Genomic DNA, 22,580 nt, shown 5'->3' on the forward strand with positions numbered 1-22,580 from the left:
GCTTCATCGAAACAATAATATGGAAGAGATTTGCTGATTTTACACACATCCGTGCTTGTACGTGAAATGCTCTGTTAGCCCAAATTCGGAAGTTATTCCAGAAAATGTGAAAAAAGTCCACAAAATAGTTTTGGCTAAGCGTAAATTGAAATTGAGTGAAATAGCTGACACCTTAAAGATATTAGAAAATAGCGTGTTCACTATTTTGCATGAATATTTGTCCATAAAAAGGTTTCGTTAGAAGTGGGTACCGCGTTTGCTCACAATTGACGAAAAACAAAACGTGCCGACGATTCAGAGAACTGTTTCAGCGCAATAAAAAGGACTTTTTCATGCGTTATGTGACAGTAGATAAAACATGGATCCATCAGTACACTTGAGAGTCAAATCAGCAGTCAGCTGAGTGGACAGCAATCGGCGAAAGCCGCCCACAACTGCAAAAAACGCAAACGTCAACTGGTAAGGTTCTGGCTTCCATATTTTGGGATACGCATGGTATTGTATTCATCGATTACCTTGAGAAAGGAAGAAATATATATATATATATATAAAAGTCAAATGAATAAGAAAAATGCTAATTCAGCAAAACAATGCTTTATCAGAAGTCGATCGCAAGAATGGCAAAATTGCACTTTGAATTACTTCCCCATCCACCATATTCTTTGGATATGGTTCCCAGTGACTATTATCTGTTTCCAGAACTAAAAAGAATGCTCAGGGAAAGAGGTTTGGCTCCAATAAAGAAGTATTTGTCCAAACTGAAGCCTGTTTTGAGACTAAAGATAAATCGTTCTAGAAAAAAGGCATTGAAATGTTATAGAGAAGCATTGGAATGAATGTATTACTCTTGAAGGAGATTGATAAAAAAAGTCGATTTTTTTCTAAAAGTTGTTGTTTCATTATACGAACTTATTGAGTGATGTGTTACGTATTTAACATAGTTGTTGCTACGATAATTTTACAATGTAAGGAACAATACTATTGACTTTTTCATCCACGATTAAGGGGCCGCGGTGGCTCAGTGGTAGAGCGTTCACCTCTGGTGCTAGGGGTCCCGGGTTCGATCCCAGCCCCCGCCAAGTGAACTTTGTGGTGGACAAACACCGTGTGCGTGGGTTTTCTCGGGGTTCTCCCGTTTCCTCCCACTTTCTTCATTCCACCATTTCCTTCATTACTCATCATCACCGTCTCCTTTAGCCTAACCGGCATAACCGTGGGACGTAAAACTCAAAGATTTCATTTCATTTCATTTCATTTTCATCCACGATTAATTGAGCTGAGCGAGCGAAACTCTTTTGGGTTTAACCATATACTTGATTTATATTTCGTTTATTTATTTTAGTCACGAGGAAGAAGATAAAAATGGACAGAAAGAGTAACAAACGAAGAAGTTTTAAAACGGATAAGAAAGAAGAGGACGCTTCTAGCCACCATCCTTCGTAGAAAAATCAATTGGACTGGACACATCTTACGAAGAAATTGTCTTCTTCATACCGCCATAAAAGGAAAGACGGAAGGAATAGGAAGAAGAAGAACACAAGTGATCGATGATTTGAAAAATAGAAGAAAATAGTAGGAGTTAAAAGAGGAAGGTGAAGATCGAGAAGGATAGAAGAAACATTTCCAGGTTCAAATTGAAAATTAAGACGAAAAGAAATAGGAAAAAAGAAAACCTCGCTAGTCCCAGAACCTGCCAAAAGGCGGAATACTTAATAATAATAATTTTTCGTAGGTTTTTAGAGCAATCTTTTATACAATTTTAGAAGTCACGAAGGAAAATCTTCTCACGCCGAGCGTTCAAGGATTACACACATCGTCGAGGAGTGATGTCCGGAAAACTGTCGCATTAAAACTGTAATGCCCATAATTCGCACCTACCAGTTAGTTCGATACGAATAGTATATTAATAAAGAAATCAACAATTATCAGTGCGTTATGTGTTACAGTAGTGAGGTCGCTCTAAGCCTAAAATCTATATTTATAGAACATAAATAAAGACTCTCAATTTTTCTCATATTTGGGTGTAGATTATCAATACTGGCTCCAGTTCTTCAACTTCCCTTTCTTTTTAACAGAGTATCTAACAGGTATGCCCGTCGACATGAAAAGAAAAAAAAAATCAATAGCAAAGACCGGATGTTCAGTCACTAAAATCATATGAAAATGGGCAGGCAAATAGACACTTATAATTCAAGAAATAGGAAGGCAAATAGACACTTATAATTCAAGAAATAGGAAGGCAAATAGACACTTATAATTCAAGAAATAGGAAGGCAAATAGACACTTATAATTCAAGAAATAGGAAGGCAAATAGACACTTATAATTCAAGAAATACGAAGGCAAATAAACACTTATAATTCAAGAAATAGGAAGGCAAATAGACACTTATAATTCAAGAAATAGGAAGGTAAATAGACACTTATAATTCAAGATATAGACAGGAAAATAGGGACTTATAATTAAAAAATTAAGCGCTAAAATGTACCCGAAATAACAAAACTGAACATCAAATGACATAAAAACCAAAATTAGTGTTAAAATAATCCAGAATCACGCCTCATGGTTGATTTGAGAAAATATCATGTTCTAAAGAAAGAAACATACAATTACTTCCATACAATAAATTATTTAAATCGTTTTTCACTTCACACATCCATCCAGTTTTGCAGTATGTTACATATAACAGTTCAAAGAAAAAAAAAATTATGGGATACTTTCAAACAGATGTGCCCATCCCCTCCTGGAAGTGTTTGAGCGGAATCCCCTCCCCCATAAAAATTATGTCCGGTGATTTTCTACACTGATTTATATGACAAATACATAGGAACCTACTTCCCTTAATGGCATGTGCTCTCTTGTGTTTAAACATTATCAGCTTACATCCGCTTACGCTTCCAAACAGATTTTTGTTGTTTCATTCAAAAAAGAATGTATTCTTTGCCATGACAGTTATTTTAAACTGTTGCTTCACAATTATCGTACTTAAAAATATCATTATGGTATAATTAAGCTCTTTTAACTAAAAACTATGTCTCCAAAAAACCCTGTGGGCGTTAACAGCGCTCTAAAACCTGAACAGACCAAGCGTAATATTTTGCATCGTACAGGCTTTGCTTTTAACAGACTTAAATCTGTTTTAAACTACTCATTGAGCAAAACAATACATTTATTGCAAAAAAATATTAACGTGTAACAGTCTCGCCAACAATCCACTTTGGTTTCATCAGACATGATAGTGCCATAGTTGGCGAAACTATTACACGTTAATACAAGGGCTGTCCAGAAACTACGAGACGTTTTGGCCTATCGCGGCAGTGGGAGGTACTAGACTCGTCATCTTGGCGTCAAATGAAGGAGGTGATTGTCGACCGTCGAGAGAATGAAATAGATGATAATCTGTTGGCGTAAGTTCCGCAAATATAGTGCATGGCACAATGTCTCCCAGCCAAGTTGCTGAAAGGTCTTTCGGGTCCTCTTTTGCCACATGTGGCTTGCCATTGACGTGGAGGTACAGCACATCCTTGTGCTTCTTCTGCCGCAATGCATAGTGCACCCTTTGCAACTGCTGAGGGTAGGGTCAGCAATGATGGTCTGATCATGTGCAAGGAGCTCGTAATGCACCACTTGCCGACAATTCCACCTAACCTTTCCTGGTGCACAGGTGGTCTTGAAGTGTAAGGAAAAGGGTCACGTGGCGACAAACCAATGTCTGGTATGCGTGGGAAAAATGAAATCTGTAAGTTTTACGTCCCACGGTTATGCCAGTTAGGCTAAAGGAGACGGCGATGATGAGAGATGAATGAAATGGTGGAATGAAGAAAGTGAGAGGAAACGGGAGAACCCCGAGAAAACCCACGAGCACGGTGTTTGTCCACCACAAAGTCTACACGGCGCGAGCTGGGATCGAACCAGGGACCCCAAGCACTGTAGATGAACGCTCTACCACTGAGCCACCGCGCCCCCAGTGTGCATGGGAGTGTTATAGAGGACCCACTTTTCGTCACCAGTGACAAGCAATCAAAAATGGGTGTGTTCAGGTGTCGAATGAGCAAAGACAAACAGGCTGTTACCCGTTGTTCCTTGTTGGCTACTCACTTGCTTAACTTGTATGCATTCGCCACTCCATACAGCTGAGTCTGATTGTTTCAGCGGAAATATGGAACATCCTGAACGGAATTTCTGGAACCAATGCCTGGCGGTGAGTTTGTTCACAGCATACTCCCCAAATACTTGACATATGCGACTATTTGTTGCGGTAGCTGACAAGCCCAGTTTAAAGTCGTACAACAAACAGACACGAACAAGCTGCTTCCAAACCTTCATTTCTCTTCGACACTGAACGAGCTGTAGAGCTCCTCCGTGGCTAAGCGGTTAGCGTCGGTTCGATTCCCGGCTGGAGCTCATGTGGTTCGGATTCCACGTTAATCAGTAGGTCCACGTCTCATATAGCCTCGCTGCTGAACGGGACGATAAACTCAAAATCAACTCAACTGAACGAGCTGCAGCTGTTGTGCCTGTATTACTGAAGGCCATAGTCAGACTAACTTCCGATCCCTTGGCAGACAGATGCGTTATTTCGTTTCCTCTCTGTGAGTGCATGATTGATAGAATGTCAAAAACGGCAAGAACTTTTTTGGTTACCTTATACTCCACTGTGTTGCAGGCACTGTTCAGTCCGTGCGATGAACGGGTACTTCTGGTAGTTTATCATATAATACGAAATAGGAAAAAAAAAAAAAAAGTCATGAACACTGCGTTGTTACACAAGCTCAAATAAACTGGGGACGAACCAGGATTTCCTTCACTAGAGGAAGACGCTTTATCAATGATCTACCATGTCTCCTAACATATATTGGAGAAAGATGACAATATTACATATAGAGATACTTCCGCTAGTGAAACAATGAAAGAAAGATGCATAGGAGAAAGGATCTCAATCAACGTAACATTTAAAACATTACAAAATTATATTAGAATTGAAAGTTTAACATTCATTTTTAAAACTACTATCTGAAAATGCTTCAAATACCTGTGGCTAATAATACGCTCGACAATCTTCTCGGTTGTCATGGAATTCCCCGACTCGATTTGTAGGAACTTCCCTTGTCGCTTGGGCTCAGCGTATGGATCAGATCCATCGATATCCGGCTGAATTGGAGTCATGCCATGGCAAACTAAGTCCACTTTAAAATGTTCCATGAGATCTTTGGTCACTGGGTACGGAGCTCCTATCACTACCTCCGATACATACTGGAAAAAAATCTTTTCTTTAAAAAAAATAATATCATAGAAAATACATTTCACATTTTCAGACTTCTACTTCATTTTACGAATAATATTGTAACTGGCCAATTATAAACATTGATTTCAAATTTAATATTACTTGTCAACGCGAAGATGAACAAACCAGCAAAAAATTGCTACACATAACTTCATGTTAGAAAATCCATAGTAAAATGTTAAGAATTATGCAATTTCGTCTGTGGATTTGCTTTATGTGCTGAAGACAGCTTAATTTATATAATGAACTTCCTCATTATGTAAATCTTGCAAAGACAGATTTCTATCGTCTGAACCAAATTGTGATTTGAAAATGAACCTGGATTTTCTGGGTCAGTCTTTCGAGCGCGTGACTCTACGTCATAACCACGGGTACTTTGGGCAACAACTTCAGCATAGCATAAAACCTTAATATATTTTCTGGATGGCATGGTATGTAGCCAGATTTTATATCGTTGTTTCAATGTCGCTCTAAAACTGGAATTATATCATAACTTCAAACTCCGAACATCTTCGACAGTATCTATTAAAGTTCGGAAGAGTGACAGTTACTTTTAAACACCTCTCCTCTCCTCCATGCAGTCCTCTCTGTGGGTTTCTGCTAGATCAAATACTTGTGCTGAGACTGCACTTTAAAGGACCAATTTGTTTGACAATCACTTCAATTGAAATGTGCTTAAGAGAAATCTGCCAACTGCCGAGTATGTCACATCACATAAACAATTCATAGACACCACATAACAACAAACAATCATACACATTGAGGCTTGTATCTTAATTCACGGCTAGAATTATCAAGTTTAATTAACGCCATAAAACTCTACTATCAGAAATATAGAACAGAGTTTGGTTATGTTTAGATTATTAAAAACCTCTTGCAATGCACCCCAATTAAGATTTTATAGATGAACCGAAAACATAACCACATGGTGGAGATACTGGGCAAAATTCATGCCATTAATAGGTTAAGAAATTATAAACGAAAACTAAGAGCGAAAAGTATATATGCAATGCACTAGACCGCCACGCCCTGCCAATGTATCGGGAAGTTGTTCAACCACCGTCAGACATTCACACTGAGAGCCGCGGCAGCCCCATGTACACCATGTTGCAGCGAATCGTTAGGGAAACATTTTCCAGTAATTTGGGCATTGTATCCTGCACAAAGATCAAATACTGTGCTCCACTCAGTCTTCGGGGTAGTGGCGTGGGAGACCCGGGTTTGATTCCGGCTGGAGCTCGTGTACTTTGGATTCCACGTTAATCAGTAGGTCCAGGTCTCATATAGCCTCACTGCTGAAAGGGACGCTAAACTAAAATCAACTCAACTCTTCGGGGTAGCATGCATGAACCGATTAGTTGATTGAGTCCAAATGGTGTTGATGACGAGTGACAACCGCACCATGGGAATGTGCATCTGTCCACGCCTGTGTGTGTGTTATGAATGTTGTCGTTAGTGAACAATACTGATGCTTGAAACAGCATGAACCACTGGTAATGGTCTGTTGAATTAACCACTGGCAAAATGCTTCACGTGGTTGGAAATCCGCTTCTGTCAGTCCTTGTACCCTTTGCAGGTGGTATGGGTAAAGGCATTTTCATGTAACGGACGCCATACAGTCATGTGACTAACATGCACTTCACGGCTAAGTTCCCTCGTATTCGTACCTGGCTAATTGTCCAAAACTTCTAACACACGTTCGTCCGTAACAGGTGTTTGTACACGACGGGGTCAACCAGCATCCACATGGTCAGGCGGCTACCATACGTTGATAGTACAGTATTCTCGTACATTTTATAAATTTTCAGAAGAGAACAGGCGTACTAATTTATTTAATTTTGAATTAGATGTTGAAGTTACCCTTTCCCCGTATGTAAGAGGAACAACATGTATACAAATCAGCAGAAGTACTCGAGAGAAAAGTTATCCTGGAAAGAACAGTGTGATATGTGAAATACAATATCGAGTAATTACACGATGCACCAAAATATGCAACAGTATTTGCTCTTTTAGTTAATAATTAGTTGCAATTGTTAGTTATATAGACGAACAGAATTAGTCTACGCTCTCATACACATTCATATGAGATGTGAACAAAGAATAAGAGTGATAAAGCAACTTACCTTACAGGCTAACACACTAAGTACTCTTTCGTGTAGGTTCATGATGGGGTAATTGCTCCCCTTGTATCTATTTACAACGGGGTCTGTATGAAGACCAACAATAAGAAAATCGCCTTTCTCTCTCGCTTTCTCCAAGAAGTCCAGATGACCTACGTGAAACAGATCAAAGGCACCTGCAACATATATTATCCTATCGCCGGGCTGAAAAGCAAAAGAAGTATCTATTAATGGAGACCGCATTTGAAAATTCAACATATATGGGAGATTTGTATGTTAATTACAATCGTCCAACCGAACCTGACACGAACTCTCCTATATCTATAAAACGGATTTCGAAAATTTTAGAAAGTGTGAATTCTTCTGAAGTTCTAGCTGACAATATTAATAAATTAAAAATTATAGCGCAAGATTTGGAAATCATAAACTTATACCCAGTGGCGTTTTTACCACAAGGCGAGCATAGGCGTCTGGGAAGGGGCGCCAAGCCACCGGTATAAAAAAAAAAAAAAAAAAATCATAATAGGTATTCTGCCCTTACTGGCTGGTCACTTGCCGCAGCGGAGAAGATTCCATGCTGCACGGTCCTCCGCTAACATCTTCGTCTTTACATATAATCTTTCTACTTTTATATCGTCCATTATTTGTAGCCTCCGTCCGTTCCCTCTAGCACGTCGTTCATGATACAATTTCTTCTTAGGCAATGTCCCAACCAGTTTCTCTTCCTCTTCTCAATAATATCTAAAAGTGTTCTTTTCTCCCCCCCCCCGCATCATTTTTAACACCCTCGCTCGCTTTGCGCTCGACCCAACTAATTCTTTCCATTCTTCTCCACACTCACATTTCGAAAGCTTCCAGTCGTCTTTCATCACTTTTGCGTAATGCTCATGTTTCTGACCCATACAGTACAATACTCCACATGGAGTATTTTGTGAGTCTTTTTCTTAACAATTCATTCAAGGTCCCACAAAACAGACTTTTCTTCCTCCTAAAGGCTTCTCTCGCCATTCCTATCCTTGCTTTTATTTTCACTACTTCACACCCAGTTGAACATATTTTATGTGATTTGTTAACGTAGCTGCATTATAACTAAATTGATAATTGGAAAATTATTATTATTTCAATTTATCTCAATGTTTTATTTTTGCTCACCGTTAACAGTTTGCAAGCATGTTAGGTAAACTATTACTGGGTAACTCTTTGTTAAGACTATTTGAATGACACCATTTTGTGCATTGAAAACGGAATTATATCAAAAGTTGATTATCACCGCTTGCTTTGTGAATTTTTGAGAAACACAACAACACGCAAATTTTTGTAAGATGTGTGTCCTATTTAAACTTAAGACTGAGATACGAAATATGATGATTAAGGTAGAAGAATGTTAATTAAATGTGTTTCCACATTTGATATTAAGATTTTGTTCTTTTCTTAACCTACTACACTACAATTACAGGTAAATCAATTGATATTACACAAATTGGCAATTGGTATTGGGACAAATTTGGTGTTTATATAGTACTTTGTAATAATAAAAAAATGTTACTGGAAAACAACTGCTTAAACTTAAAATTTAGCTGACTAAAACCACAACCCATACTACTACTACTTGGTTTAACAGGGGGCGTTACATTCCTGCTTTGCCTACGGGCACAAATAACTTAAAAATGCCCCTACTGATCGCCAATAGTAACATTTTTAGATGAATTTACATACGTGTATCCAGCGGCGGCGATTAGATGTAAACAGTTGGAGGAGGGGTGGGGGTAAGATCATCTGAATATTTGTGTACCAATGTTTGTTTTCCTGGTTGTTTCTAACACTTTGTTTGACGAAAGGTTGTATAATTAATAGGATACTATCTTTTTCAGTTTTAATACCGTACATCAAATTTCATATTTTAATAGGTAAATTAACAAGAGCAACGCAAGTAGGTACTAGCCCTTTGTACTCTTAAACAACGAAAGTGTAAAAAGAGATTTGATTCCTTCATCATGAAGATCTTAAAATTCTGTCTGGAAAATTGAGTGATCAGATTATTTGATAACAAGTTTGCAAAACAAACAGAAAGGATAATATTAATCATAGTAATGAATAATGAGGCTTATTTTGCAGAAGTTATATTGAAACTGGGGATTAATGAACAACGTATATTTTTAATTTCACACATGCCATTAAATGTATGCTTTTACTCTTAGAAAATGAAAGACAGTAAATACTACAAGCATATGCTACGACATTTAAAGAAATATGCAATTGCAATATTAATTGCTTTGAATTTCAATTAAAACGCAGTTCCTATAGCTTTCTTAACTTCACGGGAAGACAAATAACCAATACGTACTCACGCAACGGCAAATATTATATGACACCATTTTTTTCTATGAACCAGTAATACATATAAAAACTTTACATTTTCAAATGAAACTCTATACATTAAGGCGTTAACTTAAAAAATGTGAGCGGCAACTGCCTCTCTTGTCCCGCCCCCCTTTTCGCCACTCCTGCGTGTACCTTTAAATGCATCTAAGCAAGGAATGAGAACCATTTGTAACTGAATACATAACACAGAACACACAAGTAATGCAGTTATGTCCTCTCGGTAGAGAATTCTTGTGTCTAAAATTGTCACTACGTCAAATTCGTGAACGTACATTTTTTTATTTACTTCACTCTGTAAATGTACTGTTCACTGTGTTCTTTCGGTGTTTTCAGACACCTACCTCAGTAGATCCGGGAAACTCATGCATTATCCATCTCATTTCTTATGATTTTATCTTATACTATTTCATGTGCATGGTAAACAATGATCAGGTCAAAAAAAAAAAAAAAAAAAAAAAAACTTGTGAGTATGATAATGTAAATTTCCTTGCACAAGAATCCTCTCCTTTTAAAATCTTACTGCTGTATAGACTTAAAAATTTATGGTAGTTTGTAATTTTGAGCAATATATCTTCGGTATTTTGCAAAAATGGGGTAACTTACATTTTTGATGAAATTGGGATAATAACATTTTTGAACTTGAAATAATCTTCATGCGAAACGGTTATAACTACAACCTAACCAATAAAGAGATAACTAGGGGTATAACTGACCCAAAAGTAGCCTGTGGTATACAGGTCAACACATTTTGTCTTCTGAAAAATTTATAATTTGTCAGTTATCCTCTTTTTTGCAAAATAGCGACGATATCTACATGTCGTATTTCCTCGTTACATATACTTGCGGTAAAATTTTTCGTTCAAATTTAAAACTTTTTTGATCTCATCGTAGTTTACCGTGCACAAGAAATAGTGTAAGGTAAAATTCTGCAAAGTACAAGAAGCTGCTGCGAGAAAGGTGTCAGGGATAATCGAAACATTACATTGAATATCACACGCAATAAACAAAAGAGTACTTTTCAAATTATTCCATAAGACTTTACGTAAGAAATTATGAAAGGATCAGATGTTACAACAAGAGAAGGTAACAGGGGTTGGAATGAAAATATCCAAAAGCTTATCATAAAAAAGATCAATAACGATTTTCTAAAGAGTAATTACTTGTGAGGGAATCTCAGTGTTGTTGCGTTGTCATGTCTCTTAGGAGGCAGGAATTGTTATAGATAAAACATCGAAAAAAAACCTCGAACCTCGAAAAAATCCACGCACATGGTGTTTGTCCACGGTACGTGACGTTTGGGCGCCGCCGTTTGGGCACTGGACGTTTGGGCGCGAAGGCATTTGGGCGCCAGACGTTTGGGCGCGAGTTAAATTAAAAAGTCATTATGTTAGGCGCTGAGTACTAAGTTCGAATCAAGATATCACAAGGTGTCTACTGCAGGGATTTATTTGTAGCCAGGGAATTTCCCCCCTTCTAAATTTTGATTCCCTGTCTCTAGGTTTAATTCAGCCTTCTCAGCCTGGGAAGATATTTTCCCCGTTTCTTAAGCTATAAACTCTTTTGAAGTGCAAGATTCAACATCATGTTTTAGTAGCGATTCTTTATTTTTTTCAGTATGTTTATTGTCGCGAGCTATGTTGGTCTTGTTTATAAAATTGCTTTCTGAAGAATTGTTCATAGAATTGCTTTCAGTTTCTTCTGCAGAGTGTAAGAGAGGCTTTTCCAACTTAAACTTACAGCATACTGACGCTAGAAACCATTTATCTGTAAAAACCCTGAAATCTCTTCTTTCCATAAACGTTAATGGGCCAGACATGACATCTTTCAATGCAGAAAAGTATGCCTTCAGCTGGATAAAAAATGGACACCATATTGCTACCGACAAACCAACTAAAAAAAGACGGTATCCGATGTAAACTAACCTCCTATTGCTTCACTATTCTAAAGTGGGATACGCTAAGAAAATATTGTTAATTTCTAAAGACAGTGTTAGATAACACGCCGTAAGTCATGCTCCAGCTTAACTCAAGGTGAAATCGGTAGTCAATCCTTTCCCGTTATTTTGTTGTAAAAACTGTAAATATGGTAGGCTACAATGGCTGTTTCAATTTCGAGAGTAAAAGTGAAAGAAAAGGTATTTTTTTCCTATGTAGCATTATATTGGTATTTATTTAATACATGCTCATGATTCTTCAGAGACCAGATTACAGTCTTTGTTCAATTCTGGATTCGTTTTAATACCAGTATGTTTTGTTGACCAGAAGTTTATTTTCAGCAGAACAATGCTAGGGTCACACACCCCTGAATCTAATTTTATTAAGTAGAAGGAGCAAGTGCAAAAACTCATTTATGATATGACGAATGACATTTAATACAGTCTTTCCCCTTCTATTTAATAAAATCAGGTTCAAGTGTATGTGCACCTATCACTGTTCTGCCCAAAGTAAACTATTACCTTTTATCATATTTATTGTTCGGGTGAGGAATTTGGTTTTCAAAGACCAAATTAGAACGGACTAAAGAATTATTTGTCATAACAAAACTGTTTTACGTAGGAGCGTGACACTTGTTACGACAAGTTCTGCAGATTGCAATGTAACTATAGGGCTTTTACTGGATGCTGCACACTTGTCTTCAGCAGTAGGACGAAAAGTAGCAAGGTAACACATGTAAACTAATTTACCTAACCAAATCTTATCTAACGCACCTATCCATATTTATCATAAAATTGTTTTTAAAAAGGTAAGAAAGGTAAAGAACTTGGGGACCGCCTATCAAACTAGTACCATAATTTTAAAGTAGATAGGTTTAAAAATAACGTTGTCCCAACCCGACTGTAAAGTTGTTCTGTTATACGGAACACAATCTTGCATAAACATTCCCCTCTTCTACAAAATCCACAAATAAATCACTGGTCTACTGTAGTGGAAGTCCTTGAATTATACTGGATTTTGTTTTACATACTAGAAATACTGAAATTTGAAAATTCTAAAAACTGGATTAACAATTAAATTTTGTGAATTTAAGTTTCAACCAAAGTTAAGTATGCTTTTTATTTGACAACTTTTCAAGCAAAAGGTAAGTAGACCAGACTAGATATGATTGACTGCATTACGTACATAGTGAACCTATTCCATTAGAAAAATTAAAGCAGGACTGCTACTGTAGTTATGCAATAAGTGTGCATGTCAAACACATTTTTAGTGGCTAAATGACCAATATATGTACACTTAACTATTATGTTTCACTTTGAAATCGTTCTTTTTTTCCTTTCGCCACTTTCTTTAGTGCAGATTAAATGCTTACAATGGGACGAAAAAAAATGCGTGTTAAGTTTCGATTTTTATATTGGAATGTTAATAAAAAAAAGTGATACCAGAAATACAGCATACTACAGTTCCTAAACTCAATGTCTTAGACACCCTGTATTAGAAGCTTTCCCTCAACTCGATTAGGATTTAGGATTTTTAGATTTCTGGGCTCTCGGCATGTAAGGCCATTTAGCCCATCACGTTTGAGGGGGCACACCATCCGGGGAAAGGAAAGGAAGAAAGGATTGGGGAAGGAAGGAAGCGGCCTGCGATCTATAAGTTAGGTACCACCCCGGCATTTGCCTGTGTGAATGAGGAAAACCTCATTCAGGGTGGCCGGCCTGAAACAGCGTGTTACACTTTTTCGACCGAGTGCCCCTACCGAGAATCGAACCCGGGACCGCTCGCACCGAAGGCGAGAGCGTTAGCGACTACGCTACGCGGGGCCACTTCTCTCAACTCGAGTACGCGGAAATCTTTTATTGGTAGTTCTTTATTGGACTTAAGGAAGAGAAGAGTTTGGTAAACGCAATACGAAAGAAAGCAAATTTTAATATTCATAAGTATGTAATTATTAACTTTTATAAAAAATACAAAAATTAAATCAATATGTTTTAATTAACATTAAGAAAATTATTAACAGTTCGTCTGATTCCTTCATTTCCTAGCTTTCTTATACAAAAATTAGATCAACATTAGATCAGAAGTACAAGAATCGTGAACAAGCGTAAAATCAATCCATGACGAGGTTAGGCAACAAATGCCACAAACGCATTAAACTATTTAATTTAAATGAATAAATAAAATAGAAAATAGATAGATAAATGAGGTGAGATAAAGATAAAAGTGTAGGAAATGTATATATCTTGATTCGCGCTTAGTTTTCAGTGCCTAGCTTACTATATATTATGCAAATTGTGATTTTTACTATGTATCTCGCGCCCAAACGTCTGGCGCCTAAACGGCTTCGCGCCCAAACGTCCGGCGCCCAAACGGCAGCGCCGAAACGTCCGCGCCCAAATGGTGGCGCCCAAACGTCCTGTCCCGTGTTTGTCCACCACAAAGTTCACTTGGCGCGGACTGGACTGTGATCGAACCAGAGGTGAACGCACTACCACTGAGACATCGTAGTCGTGGGAGAACGAAGTTTGGACAGACTTACTTTTGCCAATTACTGTCTAGCGCAGTGGTTCTCAACCATTTCTGACTGATGACACACTTTACTGAAACTTCACGACATCGCGACACACTTGTTCGATATTTTTATTATAAATCAGGGTTGGCAAAAAACCATGGTTTTTATTGAAAAAAAAACAACAACAAAAAATCAGTTTTTTTTTGTTTAAGCCTGTTTTTTTTTTGTTTTAACCAGGTTTTTTGGTTTAAATAATTTACTCTATGTATTTATATTACATATGGACAGAAGTTAGTTTGTTTCGCCTTGGTGGTGTTATGCAACAACAAGGTTATGCTGAAAGGGATCACATAAGCTTAAAGCGGAATCCAAACCGCTTCTCGGCTTACATCCAAGAGAAATTGTCCATTTAGACACGAAACCGGGACTAATTGGTCACAAATGCGATTGCTGACTTACTCACGAAGGACTCCTGATAAAAAATACGTTGTACTGATCTTTACATAGGCCTACTTGTTAATATAATTGTCAAGAGTCATTTCAGAAGGACAAAAAAGATAAACAGTTACACAAGTAAAAACATTATACAGAATTATATATAAATCGGGAAACTCCCGCCTTAGCCATTGGGAAAATCCTGTTATTATTTTAAATGTATTTGTATGTAAAATTTTAAGGTCAACGTATCATAATCACTACGCTGAAACTGAGGTATTAAATTACAAATGTGGTATGCAGATATCATTCAATAAAATTAAAACAAAATCGAATTCAAGCTGATGTTGGAAGCTACGTAGGCAGTTAATACATTTTACCAATTTCTATCAATATATTTAAGCAACCTTGGCTTCTTTATAAAACAACAGGCATTCCGGCAAGTAGAAATATATAATTTGGTTTCGTTTCGTATGTTTAGGCTTAACATCCTTATGAAATACCAAGGTTATCACGGAGAAGACTTTCGCCCAAAGGGACACCTTGAATCGCTACTTGGTTTACACTTGAAAGATGGGTTGTGGTTCGACCGAGAATTGAACACGGGACTCCTTGATTAAAAGGTGAAAAGTACATAAACGGAATGCAGATGGTGTGATATGTGGAGACGTCACCATGAAGTTCACACGCTTTAAAGCATTTTTCGTTCTTTTCTTCTTTTCTTTTTGGTTTAAACCAGTTGGATTTTTGAAAAAACCCAGCTGGTTTAAACCAGCCAACCCTGTTATAAATGATGATGATTATTATGATAGTGAAACCTGTTAATTTTTATGACTATATAGCACTGAGCATAATTGCTACCGCTGGAGGTGTTGATTAATACAGTCTGCCTCGGTTTTAACTATTATTATTAAATTCTTCCTGATTTTTAAATTCTAAAATTTTTTCGATACACCTTAGGGGACTGCGTGACACACCAATGTGTCGCGACACATCGGTTGAAAACCGCTGACCTAGTGTCAGGCGAATTTGAAGTTACTACTTTTTTTTATTTTTTTAACGTCCCACTATTATGTTTTTATGATGAAGGAAACTGGTAATTAATAAAGTAAACGATTATGAAGAAATTGCTCGGTGAGAATGTGGCACGAAACGGAAGAGCTGCGACAAAATCCATACAATTGTTTTAGTTCCAAAGGAAAATCTATTTCTAAAACGGAAATAAAAGTACTAATTAAAACAAGAATAGAAAGAAAGAAACATATAATAATACTAGTTTTATATAAAATATTACTTTGAAATGATATCAATAATAGTCAGGCCAGAAAGGTAATCCCGCCAAATATACATAGAACTGCCTTTTCTCGAACTCCTTCCCTAAACATTGATTTCTTGCGATGCTATTTTGAAATCAAAAGATCCAATATATTTCTGGCAAAAATTTTCTTGTAGGCCTTATATCTATAGAACTACGTATAGCGTAGCCAAACTGAAATGAAATGAAATTTTTGAGTTTTACGTCCCACGATTATGCCGGTTAGGCTAAGGGAGACGATGATGAGTGATGAATGAAATGGTGGAATGAAGAAAGTGGGAGGAAACGGGAGAACCCAGAGAAAACCCACGCACACGGTGTTTGTCCACCACGAAGTTCACTTGGCGGGAGCAGGGTTTGAACCCGAGACCCCTACCACCAGAGGTGAACGCTCTACCACTGAGCCACCGCGGCCCCATGTAGCCAAACTGAAACTATCACTTACTCAGTATGATGTGCTTATTCCGTAAAAAATACGAAAACTCGATTTAGGGGCCGTTCAAAAATTCTGTCGCCCCGGTGGCCACGATTGCAATCTTTTGATGCATTTTTGGGATCATTCCTAAAATTCTTGGCCAAAATCGCAATCTTTTGATCCATTTTTTTAAAAAAATAATTTCTAAAATTCTTGTTTCTACGATTATTATTATTAGAAATAATGAGATACAACTGTTCCTCCTAATTACTACAAACTACTAATATGAATTAGGAAGTATCAAGTTGCAATACTTCGTTATCATTAAAGTTTTCCAAGCTTTATTAGTAGTAAAATTATCTAACTATAGTCTCCTGATAGATTTCTTCCTACACTTAACTGAGAAGAAGTAAATGGACCCGTTATCCTCCACATTAACACAGCAGTTGCGTGGTTTTTTCAGCTATTATGTAATGGCTGCGAGAACATCCTTTCGAAGAAATGCTGCTGGTAAACTTACCATGCTTTGTGGTCCAAGAATCTTTTTCCCACCATTCATCTGTAAATGGAGATGATGATCAATATATTTGTAACAAAGGCTGAATTCTACCATCTACAGCGTGCTTCCGTTTCCTCAAAGCCACATCACTGTCATTTTGTTAGTGTCGCTTCGACAGTTTTCATGCATTTCAATTTCTAGCAACGCAATATACAGTAGACGACATAATTTAATTGTCCTACGAAGACAACGAGAGGCATGCATCTAAACGGTGACAAAATGGAGTTTCCTTTCTGTAGACAATAACAGTTTGAACACAATTTACGAACAGTTTTGAACCATACAAGAGTGATTCAAAGACTTGGTATAAAATATTGAGAAGTAGTTTATTAGACCATTTTGTATAACAAATCATTCTGCAGTTTTGACGGACATTTAGAACTGATCCGTATATCCCATAGAACGACACATTAACAGAGGAAAATGTACATTACGAAATGAATATACGAGGGTGCTTCTAAAAGATTCCAGCTTGACACTGAAATATCGAGCCACTGGTAATAAGCCGTTCATGGCATATAGTGTCACCTATGGAAGAAATAATGTATTTATGGCATATAGTGCCATCTATGGAAGAAATAATGTATTCATGGCATATAATGCCATCTATGGAAGATATAATGTATTCATGGCATATAGTGCCACCTATGGAAGAAATAATGTATTCATGGCATTTAATGCCATCTATAGAAGAAATAATGTATTCATGGCATATAGTGCCATCTAGGCAAGAAATAATGCATTCATGACATATAGTGCAATATATGGAAGAAATAATGTATTCATGGCATGTAGTGCCATCTAGGGAAGAAATAATGTATTCATGGCATGTAGTGCCATCTATGGAAGAAATAGTGCCATCTATGGAAGAAATAATGTATTCATGGCATATAGTGCCATCTATGGAAGAAATAATGTATTTATGGTATATAGTGCCATCTACGGAAAAGAAATAATGTATCCGTTCGAACAGTCTAGATTGGTTCACTTTGTTGGAGACAGTTATGTTGAGCTCAAATACTGCATGACAATGCTCCAGTCCTCACGGTTGTTGTTACCAAGATTGCAGTGCTACATCTGGGCTGTAGAGTGGCCGTCGAATCTGCTCGAAATCACAGTCTTCCACTGCAGCCTTGCAACAACAGTTGTGCGGACTGGGATGTCATGCAGTAAACAGCTCAACGCACAGTCACATTCAAACGACTGCCTCTAAAGAACTGACGCAGCTACATTATTTCTTCCACAATGGCACTCTATGCCATGAATACATTATTTCTTCCACAATGGCACTCTATGCCATGAATACATTATTTCTTCCACAATGGCACTCTATGCCATGAATACATTATTTCTTCCACAATGTCACTCTAAGCCATGAATACATTATTTCTTCCACAATGGAACTTTATGCCATGAATACATTATTTCTTCCATAGATGGCACTATATGTCATAAACTACTATATTATCAGTAGCGCAATATTTCAGTATGAGGCCGTAAATTTTTGGGAATAACCTCGTAATATACATGCTGTTTTCCTATTAAAAAATAAGTTAGAAAAAGCAAATCATGCGTCATCAATCCGAAAAACCCAACCTTAAGAGTGATAAGAACCCAACCTTAAGAATGGACAACACAGCTCCCGCCACCATCAACAACATAGAAACATTTTCTCTTTTTTACTTCATATCTACTTTAGTATTCTACTGTTGAAATAAATTAACAAATTTTCCACTTCACAAAGCACAAACACAAGGAAATGTTAATCTACGGAATTTCTATTTTACATTATTTGCCTTCAGGTCTTTTTCTACAGTATTATTTAGTAAGGGGAGATGGAGGAAGCTTCAATATTGTACAATTGTTAATCGCCACGGACATCACACTGTACATCATCAGTGGTGGAAAATTGATTTTACAGTCTACGGCAGGCGGATGCAATTCGTTACCACGGGATCAAACAACCTTCTGTACAGACGTGATAAATTAACTTTCTTTTGGCGTGAGATGGTTCCGGAGCGCAATCCAAAATTAGCCGCTGCTAAGAGGAACACGGAAGATCTGTACAGTATGTAACCTTCGGTGATTCGTGCGTACAAAGAATTTTAATATTGAGAGATAACTAGTCTAACGTCCCACACTTATGTATTAATACTACTAGCTGAAATACCTGTTTGTCTGGACAAATATCGTATTTGAAATAACGGTGAAATAAATAAGGAACAGCAACGCGTTCGGCGATGCCCCTTTCAATATGAATGTAATAAATAAATAACGAACAGCAACTAGGGATGTACCGATATATCGGTATTGGTATCGGTGATATCGGCGCCTTTTGGGAGTATCGGTATCATCAAATGAACACCGATATTTACCGATACATTTTTCGAACTTTCAAGTTCTTTAATATCAACAGTCACACTTACATTCCATATGTTCCTTTTTGACTTAAAGTTGATCTAAACTATTATCAATAGTATAATCCATTTCTTTATGTATGTGTGTGCCTTTGATATGCACTACTCGTATTCAACTGATATTTTTAGTCTCTCGATGCCAAAATAGTGGTGAAGAAAAGCCAAAGATCTTCAGTCAGGATCATGGGCGCCCGAAGGAAATTTTCTAGGGCTCATGGCTGCAACATTACGTCTGGTATTTAATGTACATGGTTTGCTATATTATGTATACATTTTCGTGAGCCAAGGGGAGTCCCACCATGCCGTCCCTCTTCGGGCGCTTAAGATCTGGATAGCAGACCCGTAATTTGAATCCCAAACGAGACAAGAGGCTTCGATTCAGAAGAAAATGCTATGGAAGAAACTCACAAGACGCTCACTTTGTCATTATTTTCTCCTACTTACTGGTTAAAAATAATTAGTTCTAAAGTTAATAAATAGTTATATCGTTTTCGACTTCGCTTAAATATCCATTTCAACACCTGGTTCAGCACGCATAATTTTGTAAATAATAAAAATTTGTAACAGTACTATCCGTTTGCATTATATGTATGTAATAGTCATCATCATAATAGGTATTCTGCCTTTATTGGCAGGTCACTTGCCGCAGCTGAGAAGCTTCCATGCTCCACGGAGTATGTAATAGAGACTAGTAAATACAATGTAACTATCAAAGTACATTATCACTCTAAATATCAATCCTGACTAATATAAGTATTTACTGCTTTTAGTTCATTTTATGTAAGCTGGATTAAATTTAGAGGAAATATATATTTTGTGTGGAACCTAATATGAAATTCTGTCTTTTGTCTTTGTATGTCAAATTTTGGCCTTATATTTAATATACCCTATTACAATGTTGATCATTCCATTATTCTGAAAATTCCTGACAATAAATAAGGAATATGTCTAAACGTATCGGTATCAGCAGTATCGGGCTCTTCAATATCGGTATCGGTACATCCCTAATAGCAACACCTTCGGCACTGTCCCTCAATGAGTGAAATGAAGTAAATACAGAAGGCCAATGCTTTCGGAGTTGCCCCTGTCACTTTCCAGACCGGCTGCTGTGTCCTTTCTTGCCTAAAGTTGGGCTGAAATGTCATCAAGACTGCCACCAATCAGTTTTTTAGCGATCCCGAAAACTATCAATTTGACACTAATATCGGTGTTTAGCCGATGTTATCTTTAACCGATCACGACAGGCTTAAAGTGGGCTCGAACGGTGTCAGGAGTGTTATTGTTCATCTCAGCGACTCCTAAAACTGTGTATTTGATATTAATATTGGTAATTATTCACCCATCCTCCCAAACCCCATGATAATGGGGGATAAAGTTGGACTTGAACGGCGTAGAGAGTGTTATTATTCATCTCAGCGAACCTAAAAAGTATCAACTTGACTCTAATATATCTAGGATCCCGGGTATTTACCATCTCCCTTTATGCATACATTTGACTGCCCAGTAAATCCAATCTTGTTAAAATTAAAAAAAAAAAAAAAAAAAAAAAAAGTTTTTGTAGGCGATTAGATCTGATTAATATCTATCCCGTACCAAATTCAATGGCTCTAGGCCATGGGCGCCTGAAGAAAATTTTCCAGGGGGGAGGGGCATGTCTCTGGCTGCTAAATTACGTTTGGTATTTTTTATTTGTATTAAGAAAATTTTAATAAATTTGAGTTGTTTCCGTGAGCCAGTGGGGCAGCCCGCCCCCCTTCGGGCACTCATGCTCTAGGCCATTGCTTTCTATGCGAAAAGCTGATGAGACAGACAGATACACAGGTGCGCTCATTATTTTATTATTAGCAAAAATTAAAGAAAGGCTAAATACCGTAATAATTTAACCACATGCCAAAGAGGATCGAAATATGAAAACCCATATAAAATGGTGCCCATTAACAAAATCCACACAGCCTAGGAACGACTCTTAGATACTGTACACCAAATATCGCTGCATTACTGAACTATTCACACCCCCGAGATGATGCTCTAATCATACAATTCAAAAGTATAACTACAGTAATAAATAAATTTAATTAGAATATTTGATAGTTTTGTTGTCGATTTACGACTTTGAAATAAAAAAAAATGTATATATATATATATATATATATATATATATATATATATATATATATATATATATATATATATATATATATATATATATGTCGCATGCAACCAAGTATATCATGCATTGTTGTAAGTATATTTCATATATAAATAAGTATTTATAAGATAAATTTACTCTACTTAAGATCAATTCTTCATATTCAAAAGAAATTTGTAATTCGTTGATTACATACATTCAATTACATCATATTGTACTGAGCCCATTCAAATTAAATTATTCATACTTAGATATCTGATACTTTTTATATATGATCAGATCACGAAGCAGAAATCTAATAATTCTTAAAATTTTTCCGAATTAAGCACTACATTTATGTTAGGGAATTCTCATATTACGAGGAGCGTCCAATAAATTATCTACCTAGACAGGAAGGAATGCCGATAGGTTCACCTGGTCATCACTGTTTTTCGATGTAGTCACCATAGAGGTCTATGCACCGTCGCCATTTTTTGGGCAGCGAAGAAATTCCAGAGAAAAAACAGTCTTTGTCACGGCAAGGCCTGCAAACTACTGAGAAACGACCTGTTGGACCTCGTTGCCCGACGAAAAACGTTGTCCCCGCTGGTGTTTCTTCAGGTCTTGGAAGAAAAAAATAGTCACTAGGGGCCATGTCCGCTCTATAGGGAGGATGAGTCAACCCTTTGAAACTAGGAATGGCCACAAAGTTCCGGTTCCGGCACGCGGAGATCCGGTTTTCAGAACAGGTTCTGGAACCGGTTCCGGACCTGGATCCGAAAACCCGGTTCCAGAACGGATCTTAGGAACCGGTTCCAGACCTGGATCCGAAAAACCGGTTCTGGCCATCCCTATTTGAAACCACAGTCCAACTTCTGCAAATCCATTGTTTGCGGCGTAACACAATCACACTACTCACAGCCACTGTGTTGCTCCGATTGACCTCAAATTGCTCAGCGGGGTTCCTCACAGTGGCTTTGACGTGCGCCGTCAAGCGTCGTTATGCTTAGCTCCTCGTTTCCTGTCTAAGTAAATAACTTGTTGGACGCCCCTCGTATAATGAAAAGCAGACACTTTTCT

General features: G+C 37.3%; 1 protein-coding gene across 2 annotated transcripts in view; it reads right to left on the reverse strand.

The window, feature by feature from the left end:
• Pect (phosphoethanolamine cytidylyltransferase) overlaps window positions 1-22,580 on the reverse strand; it is a 62,814-nt gene that overhangs the window by 14,599 nt on the left and 25,635 nt on the right. Inside the window, exons 6-8 of one of the 2 annotated variants that reach the window (XM_081753984.1) lie at window positions 16,917-16,955; window positions 7,407-7,607; window positions 5,032-5,252 (exon numbers count right to left, since the gene is read on the reverse strand). In XM_081753984.1, the coding sequence (XP_081610110.1) occupies window positions 5,032-5,252; window positions 7,407-7,607; window positions 16,917-16,955 (461 nt within the window). The remainder of the gene's footprint in view (window positions 1-5,031; window positions 5,253-7,406; window positions 7,608-16,916; window positions 16,956-22,580) is intronic. The other variant, XM_081753985.1, reaches the window with a different exon arrangement.

The sequence above is a fragment of the Thermobia domestica genome, chromosome 3 (assembly GCF_964235325.1).
Source record: "Thermobia domestica chromosome 3, izTheDome1.hap1.1, whole genome shotgun sequence".
NCBI classification, from domain to species: Eukaryota; Metazoa; Arthropoda; class Insecta; order Zygentoma; family Lepismatidae; genus Thermobia; species Thermobia domestica.